Raw genomic sequence first — 19,411 nt, forward strand, 5'->3', positions numbered from 1 at the left:
TCCATTTTGAGTTTATCTTTGTGTACGGTGTAAGAGAATGGTCGAGTTTCCTTCTTCTACATATAGCTGCCCAGCACCATTTATTGAAGAGACTGTCTTTTTTCCATTGTATATTTTTTCCTGTTTTGTCGAAGATTAATTGACCATAGAGTTGAGGGTCCAAATCTGGGCTCTCTATTCTGTTCCTCTGGTCAGAAGGAAAACGTCCTGACTCTTTCTATGGAGCCAGCCCAAACCAGGCAAAGACCCTACCAAAAAGGAGAATTTCAGACCAATATCACTGATGAATATGGATGCTATGATTCTCAACAAGATCCTACCAAACAGGATCCAACAGCACATTAAAAAAATTATCCACCATGACCAGGTGGGATTCATCCCTGGGCTACAAGGATGATTCAACATTTGCAAATCAATCAATGTGATAGAACAAATTAATAAGAGAAGAGAGAAGAACCACATGGTCCTCTCAATTGATGCAGAAAAAGCATTTGACAAAATCCAGCATCCGTTCCTGATAAAACGCTTCAAAGTATAGGGATAGAGAGAACATTCCTGAACTTCATCAAAACTATCCATTGAAGACCCACAGCAAATATCGTCCTCAATGGGAAAAAGCTTGCGTCCTTCACGTTGAGATCAGGAACACAACAAGGATGCCCACTCTCACCACTCTTGTTCAACATAGTATTAGAATTCCTAGCAACAGCAATCAGAAAACAAAGAGAAATAAAAGGTATCCAAATTAGTAATGAAGAAGTCAAACTCTCTCTCTTTGCAGATGACATGATTCTTTATATGGAAAACCCAAAAGACTCAACCCACAAACTACTAAAACTCATACAGCAAATCAGCAACATGGCAGGATACAAAGTCAATGTACAGAAATCAGTGGCTTTCTTATACACTAACAATGAAAATACAGAAAGGGAAATTAGAGAATCGATTCCATTTACTATAGCACCAAGAACCACAAGATACCTGGGAATAAACCTAACCAAAGAGGTAAAGGAACTGTACTCGAGGAACTACAGAACACTCATGAAAGGAATTGAAGAAGATACAAAAAGATGGAAGACTATTGCATGCTCTTGGATCAGAAGAATGAACATTGTTAAATTGTCTACACTGCTTAGAGTAATTTATACTTTTAATGCTATTCCATTCAAAATTACATCAGTATTCTTCAAAGAGCTGGAGTAAATAATCCTAAAATTTGTATGGAATCAGAAGACACTGCAAATCGCTAAGGAAATGTTGAAAAACAAAAATAAAACTGGGGGCATCACGTTACCTGATTTCAAGCTTTACTACAAAACTGTGATCACCAAGACAGCATGGTACTGGCATAAAAACAGAAACATAGACCAGTGAAACAGGGTAGAGAGCCCAGATATGGACTCTCAACTCTATGATCAATTAATCTTCGACAAAACAGGAAAAAATATACAGTGGAAAAAAGACAGTCTCTTCAATAAATGGTGCTGGAAAAACTGGACAGCTATATGTAGAAGAATGAAACTTGACCATTCTCTTACACCATACACAAAGATAAACTCAAAATGGATAAAAGACCTCAATGTGAGACAGGAATCCATCAGAATCCTAGAAGAGAACATAGGCAGTAATCTCTTCGATATCAGTCACAGCAACTTCTTTCAAGATATGTCTCCAAAGGCAAAGGAAAGAAAAGCGAACTTAAACTTTTGGGACTTCATCAAGATCAAAAGTTTCTGCACAGCAAAGGAAACAATAAAAAAAAAAAAAAACAAAGAGGCAACCCACGTAATGGGAGAAGATATTTGCAAATGACAGTACAGACAAAAGGTTGATATCCAGGATCTATAATGAACTCCTCAAACTCAACACACACGAAACAGACAAACATATCAAAAAATGGGCAGAAGATATGGACAGACACTTCTCCAATAAAGATATACAAATGGCTATCAGACACATGAAAAAATGTTCATCATCATTAGCCCTCAGGGAGATTCAAGTTAGAATGGCCAAAATTAGCAAGACAGGAAACAACATGTGTTGGAGAGGATGTGGAGAAAGGGGAACCCTCTTCCACTGTTGGTGGGAATGAAAGTTGGTGCAGTCTCTTTGGAGAACAGTGTGGAGATTCCTCAAGAAATTAAAAATAGAGCTTCCCTATGACCCTGCAATTGCACTCCTGGGTATTTACCCCAAAGATACAGATGTCGTGAAAAAGGGGCCATCTGTACCCCAATGTTTATAGCAACAATGGCCACAGTCACCAAACTGTGGAAAGAACCAAGATGCCCTTCAATGGACGAATGGGTAACGAAAATGTGGTGCATATACACTATAAAGTATTATGCCTCCATCAGAAAGCATGAATATGCAACTTTTGTAGCAACATGGACAGGGCTGGAAGAGATTATGCTGAGTGAAATAAGTCAAGCAGAGAGAGTCAATTATCATATGGTTTCACTTATTTGTGGAGCATAACAAAAAGCATGGAGGACAAGGGGTGTTAGAGAGAAGAAGGGAGTTGGGGTCAATTGGAAGGGGAGGTGAATCACAAGAGACTATGAAAAACAATCTGAAGGGTTTGAAGTGGCGGGGAGGTGGGAGGTTGGGGTACCAGGTGGTGGGTATTATAGAGGGCACAGATTGCATGGAGCACTGGGTGTGGTGAAAAAATAATGAATACTGTTTTTCTGAAAATCAATCAATCAATCAATCAATAAATAAATAGAATTTTTAAGAATTAAATAAATACTCCATTGCTGAAAGCGCTAAAAAAATAAATAAAAATAAATATAAAAATAAAATAAAACAAATCCTTCACAAACACTCCCAAAGAACACTTCTCAACTTATTCTATTGTACTCATTCAGTATTATGCTGATACCAAAGCCAGAGACATCACATAAAAATAATAATACAGACTAATATCCATCATGAATATACAAACTAAATTCAACAATTTTTTATACACCATGACCAAGTGAGATTTATTCTAAGAATATAAAGTAGATTGACATCTGAAAATCCATTAATGTAATATACCATATTAGTTGATTCAAATTAATTGAATTAAGGATAAAAATCACATGGTCATATCACTAGATAGAGACAAGGATTTTTCAAAATCCAATATTCATTTCTGATAAAAATTTAAAACCAACCAGGGATGTATTGGAACTTTTATTAAGGAGGGCACACATTGCATGGAACACTGGGTGTGGTGCATAAACAATCAACCTTGGAACACTGAAAAAAATAAAATTAAATTAAGTTAAAAGAAAGAAAACCCTGAACAGCCATTACACATAATAGTGAAAATGCTTTGCCCCTAAACTCAAGATGGATGTCAGTGCTTACCACTTTTATCCAACAGTAAACTGGAAGTTCTAGATAACAAGACAAGAGGAAAAGAATGGGAAAGAGAGGAAGGGAGAGACTGTGAACTAGTTAGAGGCACCCAGATTAGAAAAAGAAGAATGTTTTTATTAGCAAATGATATGAAAGAAAATTATAAGGAATCCAAAAATGACTACTACAATAATAAATTAGTTCAACAAGGTCACAGGATACAACATTAATATAAAAATTATTAATAATTGTATTTCTATATCATGGAAATGTACAGTCAGAATCAAATCACATATTTAGTGAAAGATTAATATATAAAGGACTATTATGACTCAAAAAAGAAAAAACCCAAATAAAAAGTAGTGAGAAGTCTTGAATAGAAATTTGCCAAACATATAAAAATGACTAATAACATGATGTTGAATATCACAATGAGATACCACTTCATACATACAGAATGTCTAATAATCAAAATGAAAGCCAATAGGTGATAGTGAGAATGTAGAGACACTGGAATCCTATTTCATTACTGGTGAGAATATAAAATGGTGCAGCCACAGTGGCAAACATTTTGTCTGTTTTTTAAGAAGCTAAACTTATGATAAAGCCTAACATCTACCTCAAAGAAATGAAAATATATTTCCACACAAAGACTTATACACAAATGTTTCTGAAAGTAATATTCATAAAATTCAAAATTGGAAATAATACAAATATTCATCAAATGGTGACTGGGTAAATAAATATAGTATATGCACATAGTGGATTACTATTCAGTAATAAAAAATGAGATAAAGATACATATAATGGCATGAACATTACTATCATTATTCTAATTAAAGAAATCAGACAAAAAGGCTATACAGTATATGATTCTTTTAGATAAAATGTACAGGAAGGACAAATAAATAGAAACATTAGTAGATGCCTAAAGCTGGAGTTGGGAGCTAGAATTGTAAAAGATATACAGGATCTTTTTGGATGATGAAAATGTTCTGAATTTATTAAAAATCATTGAATTATAAACTTACCATAGGTGAATTTCATGATATGTAACCTACATCTCAACAAAGTTGTTTTTAAAATCCCATTGTTTATTTCATTGAAACAAAGTGAAATATGAAACTAGGAAAAATATGCCCCAAACCTAGATGAGATAGCAATATATACCTGGAGTAAACATGTAATCAAGGCAGAGACTTTCAAAGTCCAGTCATGAAAACAGTAACCAGAAATTTTCCCTCCATATTCTATGAGTCTAGTGTTGGAAGAATCCCCAGAAGAAAAAAGGTGAAGTTTCTGAGTAGAAAACAAAAGACCTTGAATATAATTCACAACTCCCTGAGAGATCTGAAGGGACTAAAGGAATCACTTGATTACATTCACACAATCATTATGAGTAAAGACACAATTACAAAAATTCAAGGGACCTGTTTTAAAGACAATGGGTTGGGTGGGGAATGTGAAAGTTTTAATCCAGAGAGGAAATAGAACTGCATGTGTCTGTCATCAGCAAGTTAAGGTAATTAATGTGAGGTATTTGTTGTGCTTGATGATATCTTTTAGGGAGTAGTATTTTTCTACATCATCAAACCTTGCATTTGAGTTCATAAATCAAGTCTCAAGACCGAACAATAATGTGAATAATATTTTAATAAATTTTGTAACAATAACTATAACTAAAACAAAACATATTATTCACTCTTTTCTTTGATGTAGTCTTTTCCATGATAGCATAAAATATTTACTTAAGTATTACACAAAATAAATTGATCATCAAGATAATATTACCCTGCCAATTTTCTGTAACAAGTCATTCAGCTCAAAACACAACTTACAGCAAATTCTACTTTATAGCAAATGAAATTCAAACAAGTTTACAAGCCACAAAGATAATTTTTAAAAAGCAACTAAATAAACAGTTTCATCAGAAATATTTAGATGGCTGAGATAAAAGCTGGTTTAACTTAAAATACTCTAATTACGAAATCCATCACTTTCTCATTGGTGAATATGTGGAAAGTTATAGACTTGGTTTTTTTTTTATTCACTCAATAAAATATGAAATATAAAAGTCAGGTAAAAGATTACATTGCAAATGTGCAAATGTTCTAAAGTCTTACCTCCATCAAAACAAAGAGTGCTGCGAAGAATAGAAGAGTTGCCCATTCCACTCGGTGTAGAATGATCTCAAAATCATGAATATCAGCTAAAATTAGTAACCAGATGGCACCCAGAATAGCAATCCACCCTGAAAAACAAGTGGACATATAGACATAGATGGGGTTCAGTTTTAATACACTGAATTTGTATTTTCTGATTATTTTCTTTGTTGTTGAAGAAAATTTATATTCTGCAAGCTGGACATATTCAAAATGTACAATTTATATTTTGGTTAATGTATATACCCACAAAACCACTAATACAATCAAAATAATGAAAACATTCACGACCCTCAGCAGTTTACTAATGTCTGTATTCATTTTTTTTAATTTATTTTCAGCATAACAGTATTCATTATTTTTGCACCACACCTAGTGCTCCATGCAATCCGTGCCCTCTATAATACCCACCACCTGGTATCCCAACCTCCCACTGCCCCCGCCACTTCAAACCCCTCAGATTGTTTTTCAGAGTCCATAGTCTCTCATGATTCACCTCCCCTTCCAATTTCCCCCAACTCTCTTCTCCTCTCTAACTCCCCATGTCCTCCATGCTTTTTGTTATGCTCCACAAATAAGTGAAACCATATGATAATTGACTCTCTCTGCTTGACTTATTTCACTCAGCATAATCTCTTCCAGCCCCGTCCATGTTGCTACAAAGTTGCATATTCATCCTTTCTGATGGAGTCATAATACTCCATAGTGTATATGGACCACATTTTCGTTATCCATTCGTCCATTGAAGGGCATCTTTGTTCTTTCCACAGTTTGGTGACCGTGGCCATTGTTGCTATAAACATTGGGGTACAGATGGCCCTTCTTTTCATGACATCTGTATCTTTGGGGTAAATACCCAGGAGTGCAATTGCAGGGTTATAGGGAAGTACTATTTTTAATTTCTTGAGGAATCTCCACACTGTTCTCCAAAGAGGCTGCACCAACTTTCATTCCCAACAACAGTGGAAGAAGGTTCCCCTTTCTCCACATCCCTTCCAACACATGTTGTTTCCTGTCTTGTTAATTTTGGCCATTCTAACTGGTGTAAGGTGATATACCAATGTGGTTTTAATTTGGATCTCCCTGATGGCTAGTGATGATGAACATTTTTCATGTGTCTGATAGCCATTTGTATTTCTTCATTGGAGAAGTGTCTAATATGGATGCTAAGATTCTCAACAAGATCCTAGCAAACAGGATCCAACAGCACATTAAAAAGATTATCCACCATGACCAGTGGGATTCATCCCTGGACTACAAGGATGGTTCAACATTCGCAAATCAATCAGTGTGATAGAACAAATTAATAAGAGAAGAGAGAAGAACCACATGGTCCTCTCAATTGATGCAGAAAAAGCATTTGACAAAATCCAGCATCCGTTCCTGATAAAACGCTTCAAAGTATAGGGATAGAGAGAACATTCCTGAACTTCATCAAATCTATCTATTGAAGACCCACAGCAAGTATCATCCTCAATGGGGAAAAACTTGCAGCCTTCCCATTCTGATCAGGAACACAACAAGGATGCCCACTCTCACCACTCTTGTTCAACATAGTATTAAAAGTCCTAGCAACAGCGATCAGACAACAAGGAGAAATAAAAGGTATCCAAATTGGTAATGAAGAAGTCAAACTCTCTTCACGGATGACATGATTCTTTATATGGAAAACCCAAAAGACTCCACCCACAAACTACTAGAACTCATACAGCAATTCAGCAATGTGGCAGGATACAAAGTCAATGTACAGAAATCAGTGGCTTTCTTATACACTAACAATGAAAATACAGAAAGGGAAATTAGAGAATCGATTCCATATTCTTGTTATCAAAGCCCATGACAATTGCTGCCTCCTCCAAGAGGCATTTCCTTGCCTTTTCAGTTGGATGTGATCTCTTCCAACTCTTCCTTTTCCTGCTCCTCCCTTTCTTTCTTCCTCTTTCTCCTATTCCATTTCCTGAACCCTCCTATTTCTAGCTCTCTTTAATTCTGACAGCAATAATAGTTCATCTGTCCCTGGATTATGGAAGTGATCACATTTGGTTTTATAACTTGGTACCCTTGCCCTGCCTCTGCAACAAACGGTGAGAGCTCTGAAGATCTGTGTCTTAATTAGCTGTGTAGTTCTCACTGCACCTTATGTGAATCAATATAGACCTCCTTTCTCTAATGGGAGACCAGTGAGAGCAGTGATAAGAGTTTTTATGTTCTACACTATATCCAGCCCCTACACAACTGCTTGCATTTGTTGTACAAATGCTTGAATGGATGACTGAATTAATGAATGATGTAATTGAAATGAATTACCTACCAGATGTCAGAGTACCTGATAAAGATTCTAGGAAACTTTGGAGATGTCTATCTAGCTCATAATGACCCCTTTCCTCTAAGAACTTTACCTCCAGTCCCTCCCGTATAAAACATGTGACCCCTGTCCTGGTCGTAATTTCTAGGTTTGAAAAGGACGTTAACACAATCTCGGCCAATCAGACTCTTCACCAGGGAATCTGGGATTCAAAATAACTTTTTCTCTCTGCATTGCTGAAAGTGAGATTCTACAGATCAGGAAAGAAATGAGATCATCTCTATTTTGCTGTGAACAGAGAAAAGATGAGAAAATGGTGCATGGAGGAGCACCAGGCTATGAGAAGAGAATGGAGAGTGTTTGGGAATCAGGAGCATGCCTTTTGTCTGGATGCCTTTCTTTTTCCTGAGTCTGCCCAGTCTGCCAGCTGAGCCCAGTATCCTTCAATAATCTTTATTTTGCTCAAGACTGATCAAGTAAGTTGCCTTATTGGTAGTTTAAAAATACTTAAACAAGGACAATAAAACTATTCAACAATAAGACACCAAGGGACAATGAGAACACTAGCAATTTTAAAACCATAATCAGGAAATAACTATAGAAAAACCTCCAAAACTGAAATCTAATCAAACATATTGTGAGAGAACTTGGGAGACATTCTAAACTAATTATCAAAGAGGAGACCTAGGAAACTGCTGATCAAAGTTATAAATCATAAGGTCAAAGACAACATTTTAAAGCTGGTTCACTGATTCTTATAGTTTCCTAATCAATTATCCACAATTCTGAAATCCTAAAGTTCAGAAAAAACAAAAACGTTGTTTAAGTTTTATGTCCAAATTCAATAAAACCTGATTTGAACTAAAATGAGGCAATTTATGGTCTTAATTTATCCTACCCTATATAAATATTCATCTTTCACTGCAGAAATATTAATGCTTAGATAGCAAGATGCTGGCTCTGGACCTCTTGGGGATGTTACATTATATACAATTCAGTATGTACACTGAAATGTCTTTGTAAAATACAAACAAAGATATCAGAATTTTGAAATGTGTCTGGTAGCAAGAGTTTCCTGTAGGGACTAAGGACCTATGTGTAACAGCTGAGCAGACTAGAATTAATTCTAGCGAATGTTGTGAGATAAAGATCCTTGCACATTGGGGAACTTCTGTTTGCCAGATGCACATGCCAGGAATCTACTACTTCACCTACGACATCACGCTGGCCGATGGCCAGGTGCACAACGGCCAGTACCACATCCGGACCTTCGAAGCCAACACGGGCAACCACGATGTGGCCTCGGGCTCCACCATCCTGGCTCTGAAGCAGAGTGACAAGGTCTGGCTGCAGATCTTTACTCAGAGCAGAACAGGCTTTTCTATGACGCTTACTGGACCGACAGCCTCTTCACAGGCTTCCTCATCTACGCCGACCAGGACAACCCCAATGAAGTGTAGACAGGCAGGTGCTGGGGCTCCAAGGAGGGAACAAACTCCTGGACTTCTACAACAAGACCCCTCAGCTCTCTGCCTGGAGAGTGTGGGAACTGCCGGCCTTGGACATTCCTCCTCTGCCCATTCTCCCCTTCAGCATTAAATCCAAGCTTTTTTATTATTATTTATTATTTACTATATTATGTATTATATTACTTTTTTATTTTATTACATAAATTGTAATCCGGGCCCTTTTCTTTCTTCACTATTGTAGCACCTCTTGCTCCTCTGGGTCCCTCTAAGTTCTCCTGTCTCTTACTTAAATTCTGTGGCAGTAACCAGCTCTGTGCAACATCCTTATAAAGATGGACTCTGACCGAGACTGTCCCTGAATCCATGCATCTGCTTCCCAACTGTAGCCTTTCTGCTGCTTGACCTTCATGCACATATCAGCTGTATACATGGGCAAGTTAGCCTTCCATAATAAGGAACTCAAACCAATGGGTAGTGGAGCCCCTTGGACAGACCTGAGACATATTCTATACTTCTTCTCAGCCAGTCCTATGAGATAGAGACACCAGTGACCCACATCAGCGGCCATATAATGATGCAGTCTTGTTTTGGCTTGCTTTCCTCACTATTCTGCTTTCATGTTTCCACAGCTGTAGTGATTATCACATACTCCTGATACTACTCTGCCTCCCTATCTTTCACTTCTCTTCCCTGGAATCATACTTCCCAATAAAAAAGCCCACACAAGCCTTTGCCTAGGCTTTGTTCTCTAGAGAACCTAGATCAAGTCAGCCAGATCTAATATTTTCATAATTAAGTTGGAATCTTGAGAATCAATAAGAAGTTTGTTCATGCATTCTATGACCCTATAACTTCTATCTATTAATGTATAGGGCATTTATACAAGGCACAGGAGAGAAAATTTTAGCAGACATGAACCATGCCCTTGAGTCTAGCTGGGGCAAGGGGGATATTAGGGGACAGAGACACAAACAAATGATTGGAATAACATGTAAGTTCTTGATCTAAGGTGCTTGGAATGCCAGGGGTGAGTGTCTAACCATGCCAAAGATGTGGAATAGTTGGAGCTCCCAGGGTATGGGAACATGAAGTCCTACAGCATGGAAAATGGTGCAGCAATTTCTTTTAAAGTTAAAGATACACTCAACCATATGACCCAGCAGTCCCATACTTGGGTGATTTACCCAATAGAAGTGAAAACTTAAGTTCACAAAACACCATGTACATGAATGTTTGGAATAGCTCTACTTACAATCATCAAACACTAGAAACAATCCAAATGTCCTTCAATGGGTAAATGGATAAACAAAATGTATCCATACCACAGAAGACTACTGAGCAACAGAAGGAATGAACTATTGATACACAGAGCAACTTGGATGATTTTGAAAGGTTTTATGCTGTGTGAGAAAAGCCAATCCCAAAGGTTGCGTAGAGTCTGATTACATTTGTTAGACAGACATCCTCTGAAAGACAAAACTATAGGGATAGAGAACAAATCAGGAGTTGCTGCTACAAAATAGTAACACTGAAGTTTTGGGGGGCGATGGAACTGTTCTATATTCCAATTATGGTGGTTACATAAATTTACATCCTTGTTAGAATTCATAAAATTTTGTACCAAAAGGAAAGTCAATTTTTCTCTATGGCATCTTAAAAAATAAAATGAAAAAGAGAAGTTAATGCTGTTTGGTTATGATGTTTAAATGAAGGAATGTATTGTATGATACTATGTTTTGTTACATGGCATGACCTGAGGTTAAATGATGCCACAGTGTAATTATGTTATGTCACATTGTACACAGTGCTATATGACACCAGTTTATCATGCGATATCATGCTGTTTTATGTAATGTCATTTTTCATGATGTGCATTGTGTGATGTGACATCACAACATTTTATATGACATCATATTGTATTATGCTCAACTTACACAGCACATCACATTCAAAACAGCAGTTCACCAAAAACAAATGGTCACACATACTGACTGAAGCCCTGGGAAGATCTTGCAACAGTTTTGTTCCTGTTCCCATTAGCTGGGTTACTGTAACTCTAAGGAAACTGCACTCCATTTAAAACAGATGCTAATTGAACTTTTCTTCTAGTCAAGCTAACTTTCAACATGATGATTGCAAATATATGAGTTACGTATTCCGGGATCCCCAGATAAAATCCTTCCCTTCACAAAACCTAACTGAAAACATAAGATTTAAAAGCAAAAAAGAAGTCCTTTGATTACATGAAACAACCACACAAGAAGAGATTTAACATCTTAGTAAAAAGTGTCAACTTCTCAGGCTAAAATAAAATGTTTTGCAGCAATTGAGATTTTTTTAAATCCATATAGTTAAATACATGACTAAATTTTTAAAGTACTTTTATTTGTACAGTGTTCAGAGCCAAAATCTTAAAAAAAAAAAAAACCATGCAAACTTCATATATTTTTTACTCCTTAAAATGCATACTATGTTCTTTAAGTGTGATCTCAAATAAAATTAGAAACAAAATATTATTTAAAAACCCAAAAGAATTACCTAATGGAACTCCTTTGCCCAGTTTTGTACTTAATTAATTGTATTTGCTTAATTATCAGTGGTGATCACCTCTTAAGGTTTTATAATGCTAAAATTCCATTATGTCTGTACTGTAATTTACAATAATTACATTGCAACAATAATTTCTAGATGTAATACACCAAATACAATTAAAATTCATGACATTTTTACCAGTCTAGATTTGGCATTCTTTATTACATCAGGATTCTATGTGGATTGGCTCTCAATTGTGGATAAAGAACATTTATCAGCTTAGAACACAGTCCTGGGATTGGGAGGGAGACAAACCATAAGTGACTCTTAATCTCACAAAACAAACTGAGGGTTGCTGGGGGGAGGGGGGTTCGGAGAAGGGGAGGTGGGATTATGGACATTGGGGAGGGTATGTGCTTTGGTGAGTGCTGTGAAGTGTGTAAACCTGGTGATTCACAGACCTGTACCCTTGGGGATAAAAATATATGTTTATAAAAAATAAAAAATTTAAAAAAAAAAAGAACCCAGTCCACGCTGCCAGGGATATTGGACTTGAGATTATTTAAGGAAATAAATTCTGAGAGGTTCAAAATACATGATATAAATTTGGACACCCAGTCAAAAGCATGTATATCATGTACTATATATAAGACTCTAGCAATATCTTTTTCTACATGAGACAGAAAAGGGAAATTAATCTACAGTCTAAAGATTTCTGATGGTAGCCTAGATCCAAAGGAGCAATGCCATGGTGTGAATAACTGAAACTTGCTCACGTTAGCCATCTATTTTACAAAGTTAAGAGGCTTTACTTTCTATAGAAATTATAGTCTTCAAATGCTGTAGTAAATCAAATTTTTTATAAAAAGATATTTAAATTATCTTTTTTAAAAAGGTTTTATTTATTTATTTGACAGAGAGATATCACAAGTAGGCAGAGCAGCAGGCAGAGAGAGAGAGGGTAGCAGGCTTCCTGCTTAAGCAGGGAGCCCAATGTGGGGCTTGATCCCAGGACCCCGAGATCATGACCTGAGCAGAAGGCAGAGGCTTAACCAAATAAGCCACCTGGCACCCCAAATTATCTTAACAGACCTTCCTTTTGAAGGAAAACAATGAAACTTTTGGTTATAAAGAAAATATTCCTGGAAAGGATTTTAAATTTATCTTTCTCATAAATCTATAAGTTCATGTGAGGTTCATTTTGGAAGTGGTTTGGGTTTTGTTTTAAGTAATAACATCAATAGAATAATGGTTAAATAGGTGATAAAAACCTAAGGAATGTGGAAAATACTGATGAAGAGTGGAAGGATGCTGGAGTTAACAAGATATGTGGTGAGCTCAATCTGCAAGACAGGCATGTCTCAGGTGGGAACAAGCTATGCAACCTCAACAAAGGGCTTGAGAAAGTGGAAAGTGAGAGCCATAGCAACGAGAAAGTAAGAGAAAGGAAACGTATGGGAGAGGGCAGGAGAAAGGGTTCTCTGTGGGGAAAATGGATGCACCATAGGGGAAAGAAGTTTTGTAGATCTCTTTCACTCCTCTGGCCTTTTCAGTTCTTCATTTAATCCTCATGTCAAGTTGCACAAACTGCAAGATTGTGGCCTTGCTGATGGGACCTCCTGTTTTTTCTGGGGGTTCTTCTTAAGCAACATTTTAAAGATCTGGTTATCAAATTTGAGAGAGATTATAATAACCACTCTGTTTCTTCTAACATTAAACCCTAGAAGGGCTGAGGACCATGCACTGAGACACTAAGAGCTGGAAATGCACCTCTCTCTCCCTTTCTCCCTCTCTTTTCCCCTCTCCCTTTCTTCCAGAAAACAAAAAGAGAGGTAGTAGATAAAGGTTTCCTTCTTTCCATCAAAGGTTGGCCACACTCCACATCAGCCCTCCTCACCAATGTCTAGGAACAAGCTTTGAAATCTCCCCTTGCAGACTGAGATAGCATGCAGAACCTATCAGCAAAATGTAACAAAAAATTAGACTCACCAAGATCAAGATGAACACCAGAGACAAAGGAATTGAGAAAGAACATGAAGATAACAAATCCCAACACCATCAGGCATTTGGTGAGCAGAATCTTGTCTGATATCCTGTGCTGTGAGAGAGGAAAACAGAATTCATTTACTGGGATTTACTCTCTTCTGTTTCCTGCAATGTGTCCATCATCCTACGTGACTCAAATCACTACAAATTTCTCAAGATGAAAAATATAACATCTTGAAATTCAAAGATTATAAGTAATGCATTATAAGGAAGATTGTACAGATTTGGGATTATAATATTCAAAATTTTTGTAAAAAAATAAACACAATAAATTTAAAATATAGTACATAGGGTGCCTGTATGGTTCAGTCCATTAAGGTCTGTCTTCAGCTCCCGGTCCTAGGATCAAGCCCCGCATTGGACTCCTTGCTCAGTGGGGAGTCCGTGTCTCCCTCTCCCTCTGCCCCTTCTCCCTACTCATGCTTGCTCTCTCTCTTGCTCTCTCTCACATAAGTGAATAAAAGCGTTAAATATATATATATATAGCATAATCCTTTTATAAAATACTTGATTAAATATCTTCTCAATATGATGCAGAAAACGCTCCCAGTCCCACCATGAGCATTAGGTGAGATGTTGGGAAAATCACTGGAGAAACAACATGTAACTTCCAGGGTACTGACCATGCATTTCCACAGGTGTTACTTGCTCAAATCTTTTAATTCAACTTTCCTCCTACTACACAAATTCCTGCTCATGGTAGCATTGAGATTAACATGTTCTTGCAATAACGTGACTCCTGCTGAACATTATTACTATATCCTTTCATGTTCACAGGGACCCTGGAAGGCACTTGGCAGTATCCTATTCACCAAGATAACATCTGTGGGAGCCTGACACATTTTCAGGGGTGAGGGGTGGTGACAGAAGGTTCTATAGTACCTTCATTAACTCAGAGGTACAAACCTTCCAGTGGGCTTGAACCACATGGCAAGATGGGCAAGATCCCCAGAGGGTGCTATGCTCTGGATCACTGCCATGTGGAGCTGGGTAACAGAGCAAGTTCCCACAAAACCTGTGCAGATGGGCACTGAGTTGTCCTACCCCGCCCAACCAGGCCCTCGTGTGAATCATGCTCCACCATGTGAACTGACAATGGTGTCATGTACTCTCTTAAGTGTGGTCCCACCAGCATATCTGCCTTTCTGTCTATTAAATATAGTATAGATATAAACATAAGTATGGATATAGAGACAGAGATAGATACTAGATAGTTAGAGACAGAGATAGAGATAGATGGTACAGGTATATAGAGATAAGAGAGATCTGCATATAGGTATAGATTTTCTCTCTGGATTTCTCTGGTCATGCAATTAGAGCTGCTGCCATGAAAACCACAAGTATATTCCTCCCTGTTGCACTGGCTCTAGCTGCAGCCCCTGACCCTCTGTTCACAGATTACATGGGCTACCTCCTGAGTATATGTTTCCTTTCTTACCTACTGCCAAAACATGTGGCCCAACTGGCCACAAGCCAACTCATCTTCCCCTTCCCACCCCTAAGGAAGGACAGTTTTGCTATCTGAGTCTGTGATGGTGAATTTTGAGGAAAAGGGCATGGCATCTACCAGTTGTGAGGAGGGACACTACAAACCTTCTTGCAGTCATGTTAATCATAGAAAATAGGTATGACCATTGGCAGTTACAGAATTGGAAATGGAGGGAGCAGGCAGGTCAAAAAACATTCCAGCATCACTTGGCTGGTACAAGTAGTCTGTACTCATCTGTTATTTCAGGTGTCTATCAAAGTTTCTCCTTTGGCTATCTGGAGCTACCACAGTTAAGAACTCCTAGATTCAATACAAACTCCTTGCTTGGCCCTTCCATCTCTCCTCAATCTTCATTCACCAGGTACACAGAGAGGTACACAGTCTCTTCCCTAACTCACAGCCAGCATTACATGACTGCAAAGCAGTAAGGGTCTGCATAAACCTGTGGCCCATAAAAGTGTCAAAGTCACACCCTTTTCTCCTAACCCTAACCATTTCAAGGGGACAGAGACTGGGAAGAGACACATTACCTACCAGGAACCCGATGTCTAAACTTCCTTTAGAAAGAGAAACGATGTTCTTATCATAATTAGAAAGTTGGCACTCTCCCTCCCTCTCAGGAAAGAAACTACCTGGATTTGAAAGTTCACAAAGATAAAAATGTCTCCCAGCAGACCTGGAGCAGAGTTCTCTAGGCTAGATAAGGGGTACTATATGTGCCCACCAGAAATGAGAGCGATATGACAGGACATACACACACACTCCATCTCTGTCCCTAATGCTTCTCCATCTCACACAGCATTCCTTACCTGTCTCTGCCTCCACCTCCTTATCTATACAATGGGAGCCTCAAGATTTCCCTTTTAGGATCAAGAAGAACTGCAAGAGCCAGAGGCACCCAGCCAACTTTCTCTGCAGCTACATTAACCATAGAAAGGGCCACCCTATCTCAAAGGAAATATAAAAAATGGTAACTTTTCGATTTCTGGGAAAATTAAGCCTACCATGACAGGAAAATGATTTTCCCTATTAACTCCTAGAAATAACTTATGTCTTGTGTACAACCACAGGAATAAAAGGAGAAATCGCTTTCAGTTTTAACTCCATGTGAAGCTAGAGGTGAATCAGAAATCCCTGAGAATTCTCCAAACAAGACATACAAATGGCTATCAGACACATGAAAAAATGTTCATCATCACTAGCCATCAGGGAGATTCAAATTAAAACCACATTGAGATATCAACTTACACCAGTTAGAATGGCCAAAATTAACAAAACAGGAAACAACATGTGTTGGAGAGGATGTGGAGAAAGGGGAACCCTCTTCCACTGTTGGTGGGAATGCAAGTTGGTGCAGCCTCTTTGGAGCACAGTGTGGAGATTCCTCAAGAAATTAAAAATATGACCCTGCAATTGCACTCCTGGGTATTTACCCCCAAAGATACAGATGTCGTGAAAAGAAGGGCCATCTGTACCCCAATGTTTATAGCAACAATGGCCACAGTCGCCAAACTGTGGAAAGAACCAAGATGCCCTTCAACAGATGAATGGATAAGGAAGATGTGGTCCATATACACTATGGAGTATTCTGCCTCCATCAGAAAGGACGAATACCCAACTTTTGTAGCAACATGGACGGGACTGGAAGAGATTATGCTGAGTGAAATAAGTCAAGCAGAGAGAGTCAATTATCATATGGTTTCACTTATTTGTGGAGCATAACAAATATCATGGAGAACAAGGGATGTTAGAGAGGAGAAGGGAGTTGGGGTAAATTGGAAGGGGAGGTGAATCATGAGAGACTATGGACTCTGAAAAACAATCTGAGGGGTTTGAAGTGGCAGGGGGTTGCGAGGTTGGGGTATTATAGAGGGCACGGATTGCATGGAGCACTGGGTGTGGTGAAAAAATAATGAATACTGTTTTTCTGAAAATAAATTAATTAATTTAATTTTTGAAAAAAAGAAATCCCTGAGAAAAGAAAGCACAATACCTTTTTTTGTAGTTCCTGGATATTGGTCTCCCAATTTTTATCTTCCTGTGATATTTGTCTAAAGGAGGAAAAAGACGGACTCATTATTTTCCTGGTGATATTGAGCAGTGAAGCGGGGCAGCAGTCAGCAGCACATCTAGTATGGATGTGCTGGCCTGGATACCATCCACTGATACCTAATGTAGCCACATAATGGTTCACATCTAGCTGGGTTTATGGATGGGAAAAAAATGCATCATCTATATTTCCAAAGAAAAGTGATATAGGAAACGAATGGAATGTCGATTAGGTGTGTGCAAGCATGTGTACATGTAAACCTGAGCATGGGGAACATCAGAAGAACACTGACCAAAATGTGAACAAGGGGAATGATAGTAAGCTACTTTTAGTTCTTTTCATTTTCTACATCTCTAAACTTTTTTTCAAATGAGGTTATGTTATATTTACAACTAAACTACTAACAGAAAATATAGTAAAAGAAATGCCGCTTGTTTTGGTGTTGACTTTCATCAATTAGAACAGTGGAGAATTTAGTTTTAATGAACACCTGTGTGTCATAAATATCAAAGGAGGCTGATCACACAGTGAGAACATACCCTAAAGGAAATCACAGCAGACCTAGATGAATCCTGAGGATATTTCTTTTTATTTTATTTCTTCAGTGTTCCAAGATTCCTTGATTATGCACCACACCCAGTGCTCCATGTAATATATGCCCCTGAGGACATTTTTTTAAAAGAATATATAAAAACTAGGCCTGCAGAGCCAACACTTCCCTTACAGTACCCTCATTCTAATCTGCTCCTCAGTGACTGTGTGGCCTTGCAAAGCCACCAGCCTCTCTAGGCCTCAGTTTTGTTATCTGTAATCGACACAGGATGAGATGATGGAAGCTTGGTGAGCCTCTGGGGCCCCATGGTTCTTCACATGTGTAACCCTGAGATGCACTGAGTATATCTTTAATACCCCACAGCAGAGAAAGGATGCTGAAGCTTGAAGGTCCATGAATTAAATACATTTAGGGAAATTTACTCCTGCATCTTTAATTTACAAAGTTTCTCCATTTAAGATTCATGCCTGTTGTTGAAGCTGGGACCCACCCTGCAATTCTGGCCTCCCTGAAGCCTCAGGACCTGCTTCCTCAGCACCACCCTGTGGAGGTGGGTACTGGGTTAGGATGGAACTGAGATAACACTTCACCCTGGGCTGCCTCACTGGAAAGAATAGGTCTCCATGGGCTCACCTGTGGCCTTTTCTTACACTAACAGAATGGGCTGCGAGATTGCAATACTGGATGACCCTCTAGGGTCAGTGCTTGTCTTCAGCCTGAGAACTCAGGGCTGGTTTCAGCAAACTACAACATGCAAGGTCATTTACACTACATTCACAAGGACTCACAATTCCCTTGCCTTGACAGATTTCTCCTTTCCACCCAGTTCCCAGCTCCGTGGCAATAAAGCTTCAATATCCCTAAGGGGTGGACAAACTCCCTACTCCATTGCTATCTTTTACATCTCAGCTTTGATTAAAAGCAAATGACAGGAAATGAATTGAGAAAGACTTAGGTATTCTTTGAGATCCCTGAAAATCAACTACTGGGAGAGTACTTTGTTAGATTCCTTTGTTATATTGTTTTTTATTCTTTGTGTTTGTTTGTTTTTGATTCTTTTTATGCAACGTGTTATGTGTGGAAGTGTGACAGGTAGTAGTTGAGTGTGGATTCAGTCCCTGGTGTCATTCTTTCCTTGCTGTAGAATCCTGGACAAATTAGTGAAACTCTCTGAGCCTCAGTTTTCTCATCCTTAAACTAGGGCTAGGACCAGGACACATTCCAGAAATCCAAGCAGGGGTTAGATAAAATAATGTGCCACACGAGAATTACTACACATTGTATGGTGCTCCAAACCTGCTCACTGGCATGAAGATAGAGTTACAGTTTTAGAGTACCATGAAGTATTCTGAAGATCCATAATTTTAACTTACTTGAATGGTATACTCTGACATTTGGACACCACGGGGGTGGTAGTAAATAGGTTGTTGATACACTCCAACCACTGAGCACAACTG

The 19,411-nt window shown here is 38.2% G+C and overlaps 1 protein-coding gene across 4 annotated transcripts in view; it reads right to left on the reverse strand.

The window, feature by feature from the left end:
* Positions 1-19,411, reverse strand: part of OCA2 (OCA2 melanosomal transmembrane protein) — a 455,591-nt gene that overhangs the window by 277,728 nt on the left and 158,452 nt on the right. For all 4 annotated transcript variants that reach the window (XM_059180248.1, XM_059180246.1, XM_059180245.1 and 1 more), the window contains 3 exons: positions 17,345-17,402; positions 13,806-13,914; positions 5,472-5,599 (listed from right to left, as the gene is read on the reverse strand). In XM_059180248.1, the coding sequence (XP_059036231.1) occupies positions 5,472-5,599; positions 13,806-13,914; positions 17,345-17,402 (295 nt within the window). The remainder of the gene's footprint in view (positions 1-5,471; positions 5,600-13,805; positions 13,915-17,344; positions 17,403-19,411) is intronic.

The sequence above is a fragment of the Mustela lutreola genome, chromosome 7 (genome assembly GCF_030435805.1).
Source record: "Mustela lutreola isolate mMusLut2 chromosome 7, mMusLut2.pri, whole genome shotgun sequence".
NCBI classification, from domain to species: Eukaryota; Metazoa; Chordata; class Mammalia; order Carnivora; family Mustelidae; genus Mustela; species Mustela lutreola.